Raw genomic sequence first — 17,633 nt, 5'->3', positions numbered from 1 at the left:
CGCGCTGCTCGGGCCCGCGACTGAGTCTCTCCGAATCGGGTTGTTTGCGTGTGAAGTAGGCGGTTGGTGCCGGCGGGGCTGGGTTGGGGGCTTCTGTCGAGGCGGCGTGAGACGCCGTCCGGCCCTTAGAGCTGTTGCCGGTGGCTGCCTCCCGCCTTGGGCCGTCTGTTCTTCGCTGTTCTCCTTCGCATCTGGAAACAGATCCCAGATCAGATTTCGGGGGTTTGTGGCGTGACGAGTCTACCACAAGTGTATGCCTTTGTTGAGTATCAGAGGGTTTTTTTTTTTTATGTGAAGGCGTCTACTGAGCATTTCTGGACGTCTCATGTAGGAGTGCCGGGAAGACTTCGTGCTAATTTGGGGCTTTCATTTTTTTGGCGCTATTCTCAAGTTGTATGTTGTCAGTAAAGGAAACGATAATACTGTACTGCGTAACGACCTAATTACTGCTGGTCATTTAGCTCTGAAAATACGAACTTACAGCAGTTAATAGCATCATACGCCACTGTTGCAAAAATCTAATAGGTGTAGGTGCCGTCATAACAGAAGTTAAGTTTCTTCGTGGAAACGAAACTTTTTTTAAATCATTTAACGAACATAAAATTAGCGAGATATGAGTCCTGTCTCTGAGTGCTGCGCCTTAACCACTCAACAAATAAATAGTCTTTTAAAGTTCTGTGCAGGGAACATTTTCATCAACTGATACGCATGATTAGACATGATGTCCTGTTTTTTTATTATTAAACCATATTGTAGAAAATTCAGCATTTTGTGGAAAACGTGCCAAGTTCAGACTTAGCAAGTTCAAGGCTGGCCCATACTACACAGCAAAACCTTGTTTCAAAAAAAAAAACAAAAAACCAAAACACCCCAAACAATAATGGTAAATCGTTTCAGTGACAGTAAAAATGAACTGAAAATTATGTATTTGATTGTATATTTTGGAATAGTATTGACAGTTTTTTTGTGTGTGTGTCAGGAATCGAATTTGTGCTTGCTAGACTATTAGATATAAAAGGGAGAGACTAAAGAACAGTGTATTGCCATTATGTAAAAAAAGAGTATACGTTATATGTAATGGTAGGGACAGTGTCATATATGTACACAAACACATATAAGACTTACTTGGAGCCGGGCGTGGTGGCACACGCCTGTAATCCCAGCACTCGGGAGGCTGAGGCAGGATGATCATTGCGAGTTCGAGACCAGCCTGGGCTACAAAGTGAGCTCCAGGCCAGCCTCAACTGCATAGCAAGACCCTGCCTCAAAAAAGACAAAAAAAAAAAAAAAAAGACTTACTTGGAAAAATATGTGGAAAGCTGGTTTACAGTGCTTCCTAATAAGGAAGAGAATAGTTTTTCTTCTTTCTGAGACAGGATCTTGCTGTGTAGTTAAGGCTGGCTGTGACCTCACTATATAGCCCAAGCTGGCCTGGAACTTGTGGCAATCCTCCCACTCAGCCTCCTGAGTGTTGGGACTACAGGCTACAGGCTTGTTCACCGTGCCTTACTTATTTCTGTAATCTTTTTTAATTAAAGCAAATAAATGCTAATTGATTTGAGATGGGTAATTTTAAATTAATCCCGGGCAGTTCCATGTTGACGGCAAGCAGAATTGATGACAAAATTGCCTGAGCCTCATCCCTTGGAAAATCAGATACACTCAGTAAGTCTGACCTCCAGTCATCTCTAGGAAACTTGATTTAAGTCATAGTATATATTCGTATATGTTTGCTAGGTAGGAAAATTTTCATGTAAGTTGCTAAGAACCTTAAGAGCATAGGTGGCTGACATCCAGTAAGTCATATTTCACAAACTGTTCCTCTGTGGCTTGTCTTACAGGCACACCAGGAGTTGGAAAGACCACACTAGGCAAAGAACTCGCATCCAGATCAGGACTGAAGTACATTAATGTGGGTGATGTAGCTCGAGAAGGTAAGTGGAGTAGGAGTACCATAGGAGTTGTGAGAGGTTACACAATTGCTCCTGAGGAATTTTTGCTCTGTTGGGGACCGGTGGAAAGACGAAATACCACGGGTCCAATGCTGTGCCCTGGTCATTTTGATTGTTTCCTTTCCCACCCCCAGAATGGCTGTTAGTTCTTGTGAACAGTAATGATCGATCTTAGGATAGATAGAATCTGAATACAAGGAAGAGAACATTTTGAGTTGGGTGGCACTAAGCTTATGTAGGAAATGGTACTCAGGCACTAGGATATAATGTCCTGTGGTGTTTTCTTAGGTTAGTTTGATGCTTGCATGCCTGGGTACAGGTGCCATACATGTGTAAAGTGATACATATTTTCATTTTTTTGCCCTATTCTAATTTTTCTTCACTCACTTGTTTTTGTCTTTGGCTTTTTAAATTTTAGAGTTATTACAGAGTAGGAACACAATACATTTAAGTAAAGGGAACTTTTAAGTATACCTCATTACAATTAAAAAGATGAGATATATTATAAATTCTAAGTATGTTTTAAAAATTTTAACATTTAGACATTTTAAGTTCCTAACAGTTGCTGCTAAAGTGACTATTTCAGTTTGATCTAATGTACATATTTTTTTCAAACAATCTAAAGTCTGATCAGCGGATATCATGGAGTCTGGCAAGATGGCTTCTCCCAAGAGCATGCCGAAAGATGCACAGATGATGGCACAAATCCTGAAGGATATGGGGATTACAGAATATGAGCCGAGAGTTATAAATCAGATGCTGGAGTTTGCCTTCCGATACGTAACCACAATTCTAGATGATGCTAAAATTTACTCAAGCCATGCCAAGAAAGCCACTGTCGATGCAGATGATGTGCGACTGGCAATCCAGTGTCGAGCTGACCAGTCTTTTACCTCTCCTCCCCCGAGAGATTTTTTATTAGATATTGCAAGACAGAGAAACCAGACCCCTTTGCCGTTGATCAAGCCATATTCAGGTCCCAGGTTACCGCCTGATCGATACTGCTTAACAGCTCCAAACTACAGACTCAAATCTTTACAAAAAAAGGCGTCTACTTCTGCGGGAAGAATAACAGTTCCGCGGTTGAGTGTTGGTTCAGTTGCTAGCAGACCAAGCACTCCCACACTAGGCACACCAACCCCACAGGCCATGTCTGTTTCAGCCAAAGTAGGGGCTCCGGTGTCCCTTACTGGGCAGAGGTTTACAGTACAGATGCCGGCCTCACAGGCGCCTGCTGTCAAAGCCTCCATTCCTGCAACTTCAGCAGTCCCGAATGTTCTGATTAATCCCTCATTAATTGGGTCCAAAAACATTCTTATTACTACTAACATGGTATCATCACAAAATACTGTCAGTGAGGCGTCAAATGCGCTGAAAAGAAAGCGCGAAGAAGAGGATGATGACGATGATGATGATGACTATGATAATTTGTAGTCTGCCTTGATGCATGTAACTTGTGTACTTGGTCTTGAAGCCTTTGTACTGAGATTAAGCATGCTGGATGTTTTCAAGTTCTGTTTTAGAAAATGCTACTAGTACTTAATGAGTAAATTTAGACACCATTCTTTTTAATGGAAATGTTCGGTTTTCTTTAATAGGAAACTAATGGCTTTTCATCAACCTTTATGTGTAAAAAATAAAGTTTTTGTTCATCAATTTGCTTGTTGGTGCTTTGGCAGTTATGTTTTTAAAGGTAATTTCTCCCTCATTTTGAGAAATAAGGATTGCAGCAATTCAAGTTTTTGCTGTCTGTTTACTTGCAAGTAGAATGTCACCTCAGTGTCTTTAGAGGTTGGGCTCATAACCTCTGGCCTGTAAGTTGCTCCTCTGATATCCTTCTGAGAGTGCTGAAATATAAGCAAGACTGCTCTGTGGAGAGACCACTCATTTGGTCAGAATTTTTATTCATAGTGAATTTACATCTACTTAGATTTTATTTTCTTGAGTTGCCCAACTTGGAGTTCCATTTTTAAAAAATCTTTTTAGTTACATTTTTCCTTTGGTTATATTTATATACTCTTGGCTTCTCCCAGTCCTGTTCCATTATTAAGAAAGGTTCCCCCCCCCCCCCAGTATCCTTTTTTGCAGTTCTGTTTTGCTATTTCAGTTTTTGTTTGATTTTGTTTTTTTGAGACAAGGTCTCACTGTATAGTTCAGACTGGCCTTAAACTCATTATGTAGCCTAGGTTGGCCTCAAGCTCGTGGTGATCCTCCTGCCTCAGCTTCCTAAGGACTAGGGTTATAAGTATGTGCTGCCGTGCCTGCCCAGTCTTTTGTTATACTTGATGCTGCAAGTCAATGTCATACTCATTTTTAATCCCAGTTCCAGCATCTAGGGTAGAGTTTCTGAAACATGCATCCTAAGAACGCTAGTCATTCTTCATTTTTATATATTTATTTTGGTGCTATTGATTGAACCAAGCCAGGGGTTTGTGCATGCTAAGCACACATTTTACCACTGAGCTATACCCTCAACCCTTCATTCTCCAATTTGTCCCTATATGAAATGTGGCTTTGTTTCTCATTGTTTTGTGGGGGGTTTTTGTTGTTTTCGGGTTTTTTGAGACAGGGTCTCATTGTACAGTTCAGACTTGAACTCTACATGTAGCCCAGGCTACCCTTGAAGTCACAGTGATCCTCCTGCCTCAGCCTCCCAAGCACGATGATTATAGGTCTGTGCCACTATGCACAGCCTGTTTCTCATTAAGCTTTACTGTTTTTGACACGTGATTTCAAAATGGTATAGTCAGTTTCACTCCATCCAATTTTACTCAGATTAAGGCCTCTAAACTTAATGAACTTGCTGTCTAATGTTAACTTGAGTATCATTTAGAGGAACGAGAGTGGAGAGTGCAATGTAAGTCTCATTTTCCTCTTCACTGGGTCTCCTGCTTGTATGCACCTTTTTTTCCCTAGGTGTGTATAGTTCCAACCATGTTCTTTGTAGTTCATGGGTGAGATTAGTTCATGAAATGAGATTTGAGCCTTAAAGAAAAAGTTGATTTTTTTAGATAAAGACTTTCTGGTCTGATTAAATTAGATGAGGTAAAGTTTCTCATGATGCCCCAGAGTTTTTATGTAATCAGTGTTTTATTTATTTGCCAATACTGGGGATTGAACCCAGGGCCTTTAACTGAGCTACAATCCCCAGATCTTCTTTTAAATTTTGAAACAGGGTCTCATTGAGTTGCCCAGGCTGGATTTAAATTTGTGATCCTTCTGCATCAGCCTTCCAGTGTGCTGGGATTACAGGCGTGTGCCACCACATCCAGCTCAAATTTTATTTTTTTATGATGCTAAAAACCAAACAGCCTCATACATGCCAGTCATGCACTCTACCACTGAGCTACATGCTTAGCCCCTTGGTTTCTCTTTTACGGTGGTAATAAGGAAAGAAGCAGTCCTTCATAAAGCGTTTGTTCTCAATTGGGGTGATCTTTGTGGTTATTGCAGCTGTGGAGGGAGGGGACAAAGGTTTGCTACTTACACCTAGCTAGTAGAGTCCAGAGGGTCTGCTAAACATCCTACAGTTTACAGGTCAGCCTGTAATCCTATAACAAATGAGATTTAAAGAAACCCAACAACCTGGTCTTCCACCCTTACCCCACCCCTACAGCCAGGGGCCTTGACAGTGAGCTGAGACTGTCTCTCTCACTAAGTTGTTCAGGTGGGGCTCAGACTTGCTACTAACGGTGTGTGCAGGCAACCTGTTTTTAAAAAGGAGTTTATTGGCATCCTGGTAATCTTGTTAAGTAGCTGTGTAATTTGTAAGAGATCATTCTTACCTGTATGGAATGAGGATGGGAGAAAACAGGTGGGAAATGAAGCTTAGGAAAACGAGCTCAGAATGTGCCGTGACTCGGAGTGCTGCTGCCGCTGCTGCCTCTTTCTCTTCTCCCCTCCCGCTCCCTGCTTATCCCTGTCACCCCACCACCCCGCCACCCCTTTCTGGTTTTTTTGTCAGACTTCAAGTTCTCACAGTGTTGCCCAGACTAATCACACACTCCTGGACTCAACCATCAGCCTCTCAAGTGTCAGGGATGGCAAAGAATCCTTTGCTTACCCCACTGTCCCAGTCTCAGCCCTCCTATCTGCTGTCCTTTCCCATATTCAATTATTTTGGCCTTACTAGCATCCTTCACTTTCTGCCACCAGTGTATCAGTGTGCAGCCTGTCCCTAACTCTGAGGTAGGCATACACTGCTCAAGGCAAAGTAATGCAGTGATGTTGGCCCATTTCAAATAGAGGTATAGAACAGCCAGGACCTTGGGTATGTGTGCATGCTCTACCACTAAGCTGCATGTGTGTGTGTGTGCGTGCGCGCAGTGCTAAGGATTGAGCCTGGGGCTTCACACGTGCTCGTCAGGTGCTCTACCACTGTGCTACATCTCCACTCTTTTAGAATTCTTATTTTGTCACAGGGTCTCACTAAGTTGCCCAGGTTAGTCTTTAGAACAGCCCAATTTCATGGAGGCAGTAGTGCACACCTGTAATCCCAGCTTCTTGGGAGGCTGAGGCAGGAGTGCATGGTCAAGGCCAGCCTGGGCAACTCAGTGAGACCCTGTCTCAATGAAAAGGGCTTGAAGTGTAGCCCAGTGGTGGTGCTTGGCCAGCCTATATGACATCCTGGTTTTGATCCCCAGTACTGCAAAAAGAAAGAAAGAAACCAAATATAACGGTCCAATTTTAAGACACCCTCAAACTGTAGCCATCTGCTTAGTTCCCACACACAAATGACCAAATTCACACATTTGAAACCCACGCTTTGAAGTTGTCCTTGAGTACTTGCGCGCTCCTGGCTCCTTCACACACACAGATGCTCACTCTGCACAGATCCACTGGGCCTCCGCATGTTGATAGTTTTTCTGAATCCTCTGTACAGTATTCCCCTCTCATCCTCACAGCCATTGTTACTGTGCCCAAATTTCTATTGATCTCTTCACTACAGCCAGGCATGGTGGTGCCCGCCTATAATTCCAGCACTTGGGAGGCTGAAGCAGGAGAATTGCCACAAGTTCAAGGCCAGCTGGTTTATATAATGAATTCAAGGCCAGCCTGAACTACATAGTGAGATTCTATCTTTAAAAAAAAAAAAAATCTCATCAATATAGTTTCCCTCCTTATACTAATTACTTCCTTATAAAAAAGTGGGGCGGAGGAAGAGTGATAGGATTTGAACTCTCTTCTGCTGTAACCTGTATAAACGTTCTATGTTTTACCTTCATTCAGCCCTACCTCAGCTGCTCGCCCTTATGGAACACAGGACTTTGCTCTTGCCAGGCAGGTGCTTATGCCTCTGAGCTATGTTCCGGCCCTGTACACTGTTCTCAAACACACTGGGAATTTTTTTTTTTTTTCCAGTACTGGGGATTCAACTGAAAGCATTCACACTGGGTTACATCTGCAGCCCATTTTTAAAAATTTTTGAGAGAGGATCTTACTAAACTGTATAGGTTTGAACATACAATCCTGCCTCAGCCTCCCAGAGTACTGGGATTACAGCCTGCACCATTGCACCCCTCTTGCCTCTGCCTCTATACCATACTCTTTGCCAGGAGATGCCCAGCTCCGTCTGCCTTACCAGCTCCTTGGAGACCCAGTTAGATGTCACATTTTCATCTGAGTCCAATAGGCAGGGTTAACTGCTCCTTCTGCTCCCGCCACTGCTCAGGGCAGCTGGGAGTCCTCACTGCAATAACTCCAGGTGGTCTCCTGCAGCTTCTGGACTTGCTTCTGTCCAACTCGTCCTCCACCCACAAACCAAAATGATTTTTTAAAAATTTGAAGCTCATCACATCTTATATTTAAAATGCTTCCAGGAACTTCCTTACCTTAGGCTAAAGTCCCAGCTCCTTCATTTAGCTTTGAAAGTCTTTTGATCTGACCTCAGCTTGCTTAACCCCTTTGCACCTATTTATTTTCTCATTGTTCTGAAAGATTGTCCTCCCTTGAAAAGGCCTATTGTCCCTGGGGTCTCCCACTCTGAACATCTTTTCTCAGGTTAAAATAGTCCTTGCCACTTTCTTCCCCTGGCTTACTGCCTCAAGTTTTCCTTAGGAGTTTCCTCCTCCAGTAAAATGCAGTTGTTTGTCCAAACTTTCCAGGGAGTGGTTTATCCTCCCATTTTATTGTAAACTTTTTCTTTTTTTGCAACATTGGATAAAAAATGCCCTGGGGATGTAGCTCAGTGTGAGGGCCAGTACCTCCAAAAAAAAAAAAACCAAAAAACAAAACAAAAAACCCACTACACATACCTACTTTAAACACTATATATTTTTAATGATTTCAGTGTAATCTTGAGTAAATGCTTAAGTATTTACTACTACATAATATGGGATCAGTTATAGATATTCTTATATTTAATGGTATTGTTTAAAAAAAAAAGTCAGCTGGCTATCTGTATCGAGGGGTTCTGCACCCAAAGAGTCAAATGTGAATCGAAAGTATTAAAAAAAAAAAAAAAAAAGCAGGGGCAGTGGCACACACCTGCAGAACCAACTACTTCAGGAGGCTGAGGCAGGAGGATCTCTTGAGTCTAGGAGTTTGAGACCAGCCTGGCAACATAGTAAGATCCTGTCTCAAAAGTATTTAAAACATTTGTTTATCTGTACTGAACAAAGACATTTTTCCTTAAACAATATAGTATAAGAACTATTTATGTTTTTTGCGGTATTTTAGTAATCTAGAGGATGTTAGTAGATTATATGCAAATACTACATCATTTTATATAAGAGATGACCACTAGGGAAATTTAGAGCAATCCCCTGTGGATAGTAAGATACTATTCTAAATACATTTTAAAAATGTATTGAAGCCAACTAAATTTCACTTTTTTTTCTCATCTCTGTGTCTGTTGCAGACAACTTTGAATTCTGGTTCTTACACTTTACTCCTACATATGTGAGCACTTACCATGCACTGCTAGTCTATGCTATCTCCTTTTTTTGGTGGTATCTTACTATCTGCTTGAACCCAGGGCTTTTGCTCTGAGCTATAACCCCACCCCTCTTTTCATCCTTTGAGTTAAGATCTCACAAAATTTTCTAGGGTGGGCTATAACTTTTGATCCTTCTGCCTCAGCCTCTGGGCATCCTGGGATTACAGGTATGCAACACTAGGCTTGCCCAAGCCTTCAGCTCCTGAGAGCAATGACACTTGTGAGTACTAGAAATCAGTTCAGTGGCATCTGTATATTTACTGCTCTTAACCTTCATGAAAACATGAGCTCAGTCGCAGGAGGTTTGTACATTCAGAATCACGAGCCTGGGGTCGCTTTAGTGTGTCATCTCCTTGACCTAGTGAATTTGGAATTTAATCTGCTCTTAATGTGTGTAAAGGTGTTTGTATCTATCCACATGTTTCCTGTTCCCACCAGTCTATAGCTCAACCACAGCAAAAAGCATTACCGTCTCTTACAAGCCACACAATCCAGTGTGGCTGGCTATTCATTCTCTTTAGTTGGTTTTATCTTTAAAATTGAAAAGTTTCAGATACTTCAGAGGCTAAGGCTGGAAGATCAAGAGTTTGAGGCCAGCCCGGTCAATTTAACAAGACGGCATCTCAAAAATAAAATTTAAAAAGTACTAAGGATACAGCTCAGTGGTAGAGGTCAATCTCCAGTATGATAAAGAAGTTTCATTTGAACATTTTCTTCCCATTTTCCAATATCCTACATTTTGGTCCTTATTTACACTTTCAGTTTCTCACACCAGAGAAACAATGGAGTATTTAAACATGTTTGTCCAATTTATTTCACTTAGGACTATGATCTCAAGGTGCATCCTTTTAGCTAGAAATGTCTCAAGTTTATCCTTTATGGCTGAGTAGTACTCCATTGTATAAAAGCACCACTGCTTCTTTATGCATTCCTCAATTGATGGGCATTTGGGCTGCTTCCAAGATTTAGCTATTACAAACTGTGCTGCTGTAAACATGGGTGTGCATATATCACTGTGGTATGATGCTTTTAATTTTTTTGGGAAGATACCAAGAAGGGGAATAGCTAGGTCAAATGGGACCTCTAGTCCTAGAGGGTTCTACACACTGATTTCCATGGTGGTTGCACCAGTCTACACTCCCACCAACAGTGGAGAAGGGTTCCTTTTTCCCCACAGTTCCTCCAGCATTTGGATGATTTCTTGACAGTAGCCATTCTTTCTGGAGTGAGATGGAATCTCAGTGTTGTTTTCATTTGCATCTCTCGAATGACCAGAAATGTTAAACATTTTTTCATATATTTATTTGCTGTTTGTCTTTCTTCATCTGAGAAGTGTGTGTGTATCTCAGACGCCCAGTTTTGGACTGGGGCTTTGAATTTTGGGACTCTGAGTTTCATTGCACTATCAGAAAGAAGTTTCAGCTCTATTATTACCCAGTTTTCCTGGACTTTTTTTTTTTTTTCTTGTCTTTTTGAGACAGGGTCTCGCTATGCAGTTCAGGCTGGACTTGAGCTCACTTTGTAGCCCAGGCTGGTCTCAAACTCGCAATAATCCTCCTGTCTCAGCCTCCAGAGTGCTGGGATTACAGGTGTGTGCCATCACACCTGGCTTCCCGGACTTTATTATTGTTATTATTATTACAGTATTTTCTTTTTGAGGCAGGGTCTCACTATGCAGTTCAGGCTGGCCTTGAACTCACTTTGTAGCCCAGGCTGGCCTCAAACTTGCAACGATCCTCCTGCCTCAGCCTCCCGAGTGCTGGGACTACAGGCGTGTGCCACTATACCCAGCTTAGACATTATTTTTTGTATTGGTTTTTATATTTGATGTCCATGTAACATCTATTGTATTAGTGCTGCCTTTTGCACTAAAAGAATCTCAAAGAATGATTGGTGATATATTTCCTGAAGTCTAAAATGAATTAAAAATTAGTGAAAGTGGCTGGCTGTGGTGGTGCACACCTGTAATCCCAGCACTCAGGAGGCTGAGGCAGGAGGATAGCTGTGAGTTCGAGACCAGCCTAGGCTACAAAGTGAGCTCAAGGCCAGCCTGAACTGCATAGTGAGATCCTGTCTCAAAAAGACAAAAAAAAAAAAAAAAGAAAAGAAAGAAAGAAAATTAGTGAAAGTTACTGAGAAAGCACTATTTCAATGAGCTAATATAAATCTCTTTTAGGGGCATTGTATAATGGCTATGATGAAGAGTATGACTGTCCCATTTTAGATGAAGAAAAAGTAAGTATGACTTTGCATAAAATATGCATTTGTTGAATTTAACAGAGATGTTGACCTCAGTTTTCTTAGGGAACATTCATCTTTGTTTTTTAACCTCTCTTACAGGTTGTTGATGAGTTAGAGAACCAGGTGACAGAAGGCGGAGTTATTGTTGACTACCATGGTTGTGATTTCTTTCCTGAACGGTGGTTTCATGCAGTTTTTGTGCTGAGAACAGATAATAGTATATTGTACAAAAGACTTGAAACAAGGTAAGAGAAAGCATAAACTTTTTTTGAGATCCCTGAACTGGCCAGTACTACGTGAATAGGGGCACTTTTGGAAGTTGTGAGTAGTTTGTTTGGTTCACTGTTGTAAACCAAATCCGTGAGGGCTGGGTGTGGTGGAGCGTGCTGGTGATCCCAGCACTCTGGGAAGGCAGGACTGCAGGCTCAAGGAAAATTCAAGGCCAGCCTGCACTATATAACAATATCCTATCTCAAAAAACAAAAAACAAAATAAATTAAAAATAAAAACCCAATCTATGTGGCACTACCACTCTGACAGTAGACAGATATGTACATTTATAAAGACCCAGGCAAGTACTGAGTAAATGAGCATCTCATTTAACAACTGGGTCCAAAAAATAATGTTCCGTAGCACTGGTGGCGAACCTGTGGTATGTGTATTATTGTTTTTATTTTAAGGCAAAAGATGTTAATGTAGCAGTTGTTTTTTCTAAACTAAAACCTCAGTATTCTAGGTGGGTTTTTTTTTGGCCTTTTGTTTTTGGTCTTTTTTCCATTTTGAGACAGGGTCTCACTGTGCAGTTCAGGCTGGCCTTGAACTCACTTTGTAGCCCAGGCTGGTCTCGAACTCTTGCAGCGGTCCTTGTCCCTCAGCCTCCCAAGTGCTGGGTTTACAAGCTTGTACCACCAAGTGTTCAAATTTAGTAATTGCAGTGTTGGCCCTTTGTGATAAATAAGTGGGATTTGGGTTGCAGTTTGGGCACTCGTCTCTAAAAGGTTCACCATCACTGCTCTATAGAAACCCCATTTACCTGTGCTTTTTCCTTGATAAAAGGAAAAAAGTCCTTTTCTTCCTAGGTAAAGAGCCAAGCCACTAACATCATTTGCTTAAACATCACCCGTAAGCTCACGTGAAACTGGACATGATGGCACACGCCTGTGATCCTAGCCTATGGAGGATGAAGCAGGAGGATCACATGTTGAAGTCCTGCCTGGACAATTTAGTGAGACCCTGTCTCAAAATAAATAAATAAATACCAGGGGTTGGGGTTTTGCTTTGTTCCAAGGGCTTTGGGCTCATTCCCCATTCTTTTTCAAAACATTTTTTCTTCACAAGAGGAATGGGCAAACTTATGAAAAACTAACAAAATAAATAAAAAATTTTCAATCTTTAAAATATCTTTGAGTTGATTCCACCAGAACACCAGATTAAACCAGAGAAACTTTTTTGGTTTTTTGAGACAGGGTCTCAGCATGTAGTTTAGGCTGGCCTTAAGCTCATTATATAGTCTAGCTTGGCCTCTACTCGTAGCGATCCTCCTGCCTCTGCCTCAGAGTGCTGGGATTACAGGTGCTTGCCACCACACCCAGACAGAGAAACTATTTATTTGTTTGTTTTGCTGGCAGTACTGGAACTCAGGGATTTTTGCTCTGAGCTACATCCCTGGACCTTTTATTTTTTTATTTTGAGATAGAGTTTAAGTGCTAAGTTATAAATTGCCCAGGCTGGCCTTGAACTCCTGCCTCAGCCTCACAAGTGCTGGGATCATAGGCATGGACCACCAGGCCCAGCTCAGAAAAACAAAATTTTAGACAAAAGCTTTTTCCACTGTGCTTCGTTGCTGTGCTTTGATCCACACTGTGGGCCTATGGGGACTGTAGAGGGCTACTAAGCAATCTTTTTTTTTTTACTAAGCGATCTTAAACAGCAGGTGAAGGATTTTGCATGGAGTCAGGTACAGAGCGTGCAGTTCTCATTGAGTGTGGTCAGCTCTGACCACGGTTGGATGAGGTACTTGTCAAAGCTTTGGACAAAGGACTGTAGTAGCAAATATGGAGGGAAAATTAGGTTGAGGATAGGCCTAAAACTTTACTCTTTTCTTTAGGTAGGGAAAAGTCATTGAAGTTTTTTGAGCACTGGGGCTGAGGGGTTGTAGCTCAGTGTTAGGCAAAAAAGAGAAATTTTTTTTCTTCAAGTAGAGAAATAGTACAGACTGTATGGTTCATATACCTTTTTCAATAAAGAGAATTTAAAATTGTGATTAAAAAACTACTGTTTTATTTAAATAGCTAAGAGCACGGTATTTAACAAGTTGTGAGAGGGCTGGTGATACAGCTCAGCGGCACAGTGCCTGTCTGTCAAGCTCAAGGTCCTGAGTTTGATTTCTGGTACAAAAAAAAAAAAAAAACTGAGAGAGCTAGTCAGTATTTTTGGTTTTTATCCGCTGAAAAAAATTACCAAGTTAATCACCTGTTTTATACTGGATTAAGGACAGTTTATTATTTCTATGTACAGAAGACTTGAGTACATGTAATCCAGCTCAGTGGCAAATTGTTTATCTTTGCCTTAAGAGCTGCAGGTTTGGGGTGCAGGATGTAGCCTGTCCAGTGACGGCACATGCCAACATACCTGCCATGATTCCCACCAGCTTGCCAGAGCCTCTGCCTTCCGAGCTGGCCTGTGGGGAGGCCGCAGTGTGCATAGCTTCCTGTGTCCCGGACGCCCCCACCAGCCTTACCGGAGGTGAGGCAGTAGGGGACCCCATGCTGTGACCCAGGGCAGGCAGGAACATGCCCGGCTCAACAGAGTACTTGTGCCCTGTGTGATCAACACTAGACGAGCCTTCCCGTTGCCCACAGGGCGGGGCAGTGTTGCACCTGCTGAAGACTGGGGATCCCTTAGTGGACATGTCCCCTTTGCTAGCAGCTTTCTTCTCAGCCTGGGGCTGTGTCTTCTCTTGCTTGTCTCTGGTCTGTGCACGTGGGGGAGCGCAAGCAGTGGTAGCTGTTGGACAGTCTGGGCCCAGAGAACTGGTCAATCACAGGAGCCCCTTTCAGCTGCTCAGACGGGTGGCCCTTGCCCTCTGTAGCTGGTGTCACAGTGGGGCGTTCTGACACAACAGGGGGTGTCCCTCTTGGGCTGGATGACCTGTCCAGTGCCAAGGTCTTTGGGCATTTCTCAGGCAGGAGATTTACCACCTTCTTGGCCTCCTACTCCCAGACAGCAAGAGTTGCGGCCTTCTTTCCCCGGCATCTTGGATGGAAAGAGCTAATCACTTTTTTGTTTGTTTGTTTTGTTTTGTTTTGAGAGTGTCTGTGTGTAGCCTAGCTGGGCTCGAACTTGGTGATCCTCCCTTCCTCCTGCCTCAGCCTCCTGGGTGCTGGGATTACAGGCTGGTGCCACCACGCATGGCTGCTAATCACCTTTTTAAAAAGATGTTGTTGAACTGCATCTCTCACACCATACACTTTCCTCATTCGAAATGTGAAACTCATTTGCTTTTAGGATATTACAAAGTTGTGCTATCACTGCTACAATTTTAGGAAATGTTTGTTACCTCAGAAAGAAACCTTACACCCATTAGTGTGTCTCAGCATTTCTTCAGGCTCCTAGGCCCGGGCACTCAATAATCTGCTTTCTTTTCCTCTGATTTGCCTGTACTAGACATTTCATAGAAATGAATGATACAAGATGTGGTCCCATCTTACCATAGTGTTTTCAAGGTTCTATTTCATTTCTTTTTATGAGTAAAAGTGTTAATTTAATCCATGGACAGTTGTGTTGTTTCCACCATGTCTATTATAAATATTGCTGCTATAAACATCAGTGCACATCTTCCGTGGGGGCATATGTGTCTATTTGCCTTGGCTATATACCTAGGACTTTAATAGCTGGGTACTATGGAAACATGGCATTTAACCTTTTAAAAAGCTATCAGGTTGCAAAGTGACCGCACCACTGATATGTATAAGGGCTCTGGTTTTCCACACCCGTACCAGCCAGCATCTGTTGTTTGTCTTTAGGATGCAGTCATGCTAGTGGATATGGAGTAGTATTTCACCGTGGTTCTGCTTTGTATTCCCTTGATAGTTAATAATGTTTCCATCAGGCCTGGTGGTGCAGGTTTGTAATCTCAGTGTTTGGGAGGTTGTGATGGAAGGATCACCACAAGTTCAAGGCCAGCCTGGGCTACATAGCAAGTCTCTGTCTTAAAAAAAAAAAAAAAAAAAAAAAAAAAAAAAAAACTAAAATAAAAGAATGTAGAGCATTATTTTCATATGCCTATTGGCCATTTGTGTATCTTTTTTAGAGACATTATCTGTTCAGATCCTTTACCCAGAGTTTTTTTTTTTCTTTTTCTTTTTTTTTTTTGTGGTGCTCAAGATTGAACCTAGGTCTCAAGCAAGTTGTAGAAGCAAGTGCTGTGCCACAATTGTTGATTGTTATAAGGTTTACTCAATCTGTGGGAGTTTTTTGTTTTTTGTTTTTTTTTTAGACAGGCTCTTAGTATGTTGCTAAATTACTCAGGCTTGGCTCAAATTTACAATCTCCCTGCCTCAGCCTCCCAGAATGCTGGCATTACAGCAAACCCAGAAGAAATTGATTTTTTTTTTTTTTTAAGGAAGAGAGGTTTATTTTGGCTTACATTTTAGTCCAGACTTGACTGCCTCTGGGGCCTGGAGTTGAATTTTTAACTGAGCTAATTTACATATTTGCCTAAAGATGACAAAAATTAATTTATCATATATAATTCATTTTATATATCCTACCTATTTTATCTTAATTCTTTTAGAATCTAGAACCATTGTTATAGTCCTTATATGATAGCTGAGAATTTGACTTGTGGTAGGTAGGTACCAGTTTGATAATAGGTATTGGAGTGGTCAACAACTGCACAAGACTTTGGACCAACCTAAATTTTAGTTTCATAATTCTTAGTTTAGCCTTTTTGTCAAAGAAGTTTCTTATATTTATGGGTGCTACCTTGTTTTATCTAGGTAAAGAGATGGTGAGAAATAATTTGGGGTAATTTTTCTTTGTTTCTTTTTCTGTTGAGACAGGGTCTCACTATGCAGTCCAAGCTGGCCTTGAATTCACAACAGTCCTCCTACCTCAGCCTCCCAAGTGCTGGGATTAGAGGCAGGCACCACCACACCTGACATGGGTGATTTTTCATGTGTTTAAAAAAAGTGAGCTGGGCACTATGGTGCATACCTGTAAGCCCAGCAACCTGGGAGGCTGAGGCAGGAGGTCCAAAGTTTGAGCCCAGGCTGGGCAATTTAGCGAGTTAGTGAGACTGTGTCTCTCTAAAAATAAAAATAATAACAGGTTGGGGATGTAACTCATTGCAAAGGCCCTGGGTTCCATCCCTAGTTCTGCTAAGTAAGTAAATAAATGGTTCAGGTTCTGGTACGTTTCGAAAAGCTAGAACTGTAGGTAATACCATTCAGTTTGGGTTTGTTGTTTACTTCACCTCTCTTTGCCTTCTAGGGGTTATAACGAGAAGAAACTAGGAGACAATATCGAGTGCGAGATTTTTCAAGTCCTCTATGAAGAGGCCATGTTGTCATACAAGGAGGACGTTGTGCACCAGCTGCCCAGCAATACGCCTGAGGAGCTAGAGGAGAACATAAACCAGATCTTGGGATGGATTGAGCAGTGGGTCAAAGATCACAACCCGTGACCAGGCTCTTAGCCCCGCCTCTCTGCCCACTTCAGAGACGACACCCCCAGGCATCTGTAAAAGCCAAACTGTGTTGAAAGCCCAGGAGGCATTTTTATGCCTGGGTTTCCTTTTCTCCGTGAGAAAGTTAGGTAATCACAGATATAACAAATATAACTATTATAAAGCATTGAAATTCTTATCAGTTACTGAACAATAAATATGATCAAATGGGTAGTATCTTTTAAGTTTATTACAGAAGAAAATGTAGTTGATCTCCTAAATGCTAAAGATAAAGCTGAAAGGTGTTGGCCGATGGTGCAAAAAGTAATAAAACAAGAAAATGTCTTTATTGCAGGGCATGGAGAAGACCACAGAGGGGAGGAGTACGGGGGTGGATCTTCTGAGGGGCGTGGCCAGAGAACAATGGTTAAATATGGTCAGGTTGGAGGCGGGGTTTAGGGGGTGGACCAGTTGATGTGGCATGCCAGCATTGGGTGGGAGCATGGTAAAATGAAACAGGCTATTGCAAAAAGGGGAGTAGGAAGTCGTGATTTGACTCAGGGGAAGAAGGATGGGGCTTAGCACATGGCCTCTAAGGGCCAGTGCCATATTGGCCACGGCATATGGTCTCCAGTAGGTGGCACCACAGCGACTCTAAAGGAATTATAATGAGGAAAAAGCCTATCAAAAGCACTGGAGTATCTCAGTATTTCTTTTTTTTTGGTCTTTTTTGAGATAGAGTCTTGCTATGCAGTTCAGGCTAGCCTTGAGCTCACTTTGTAGCCCAGGCTGGTCTTGAACTATAACAATTCTTCTGGAGGGTCCCGGGCACATG

At 42.0% G+C, this 17,633-nt stretch overlaps 2 protein-coding genes across 2 annotated transcripts in view; both read left to right on the top strand.

The window, feature by feature from the left end:
• Positions 1-17,032, top strand: part of Ak6 (adenylate kinase 6) — a 17,334-nt gene extending 302 nt beyond the window's left edge. Inside the window, exons 2-5 of the mRNA XM_005413912.2 lie at positions 1,842-1,934; positions 11,066-11,124; positions 11,230-11,375; positions 16,624-17,032. Of these exons, the coding sequence (XP_005413969.1) occupies positions 1,842-1,934; positions 11,066-11,124; positions 11,230-11,375; positions 16,624-16,816 (491 nt within the window). The 3' untranslated portion in view covers positions 16,817-17,032. The remainder of the gene's footprint in view (positions 1-1,841; positions 1,935-11,065; positions 11,125-11,229; positions 11,376-16,623) is intronic.
• Taf9 (TAF9 RNA polymerase II, TATA box binding protein (TBP)-associated factor, 32kDa) lies at positions 1,842-3,608 on the top strand. The gene is made up of 2 exons (XM_013509601.1): positions 1,842-1,934; positions 2,578-3,608. The coding sequence occupies exon 2, from the start codon at positions 2,595-2,597 to the stop codon at positions 3,384-3,386; it is 792 nt and encodes a 263-aa protein (XP_013365055.1). The 5' UTR covers positions 1,842-1,934; positions 2,578-2,594; the 3' UTR covers positions 3,387-3,608.
• Positions 17,033-17,633: the final 601 nt, after the last annotated feature.

Source organism: Chinchilla lanigera, unplaced genomic scaffold (genome assembly GCF_000276665.1).
Source record: "Chinchilla lanigera isolate Chin_1 unplaced genomic scaffold, ChiLan1.0 scaffold00174, whole genome shotgun sequence".
Taxonomy (NCBI): Eukaryota; Metazoa; Chordata; class Mammalia; order Rodentia; family Chinchillidae; genus Chinchilla; species Chinchilla lanigera.
The sequence above is the reverse complement of the archived record's forward strand: the minus strand, read 5'-3'. Positions and strand labels throughout refer to the sequence as shown.

What these genes read in the sequence shown, in the direction of transcription:
- Taf9 (XM_013509601.1), top strand. Translation starts at nt 2,595, where the DNA reads ATGGAGTCTGGCAAGATGGCTTCTCCCAAGAGCATGCCGAAAGATGCA.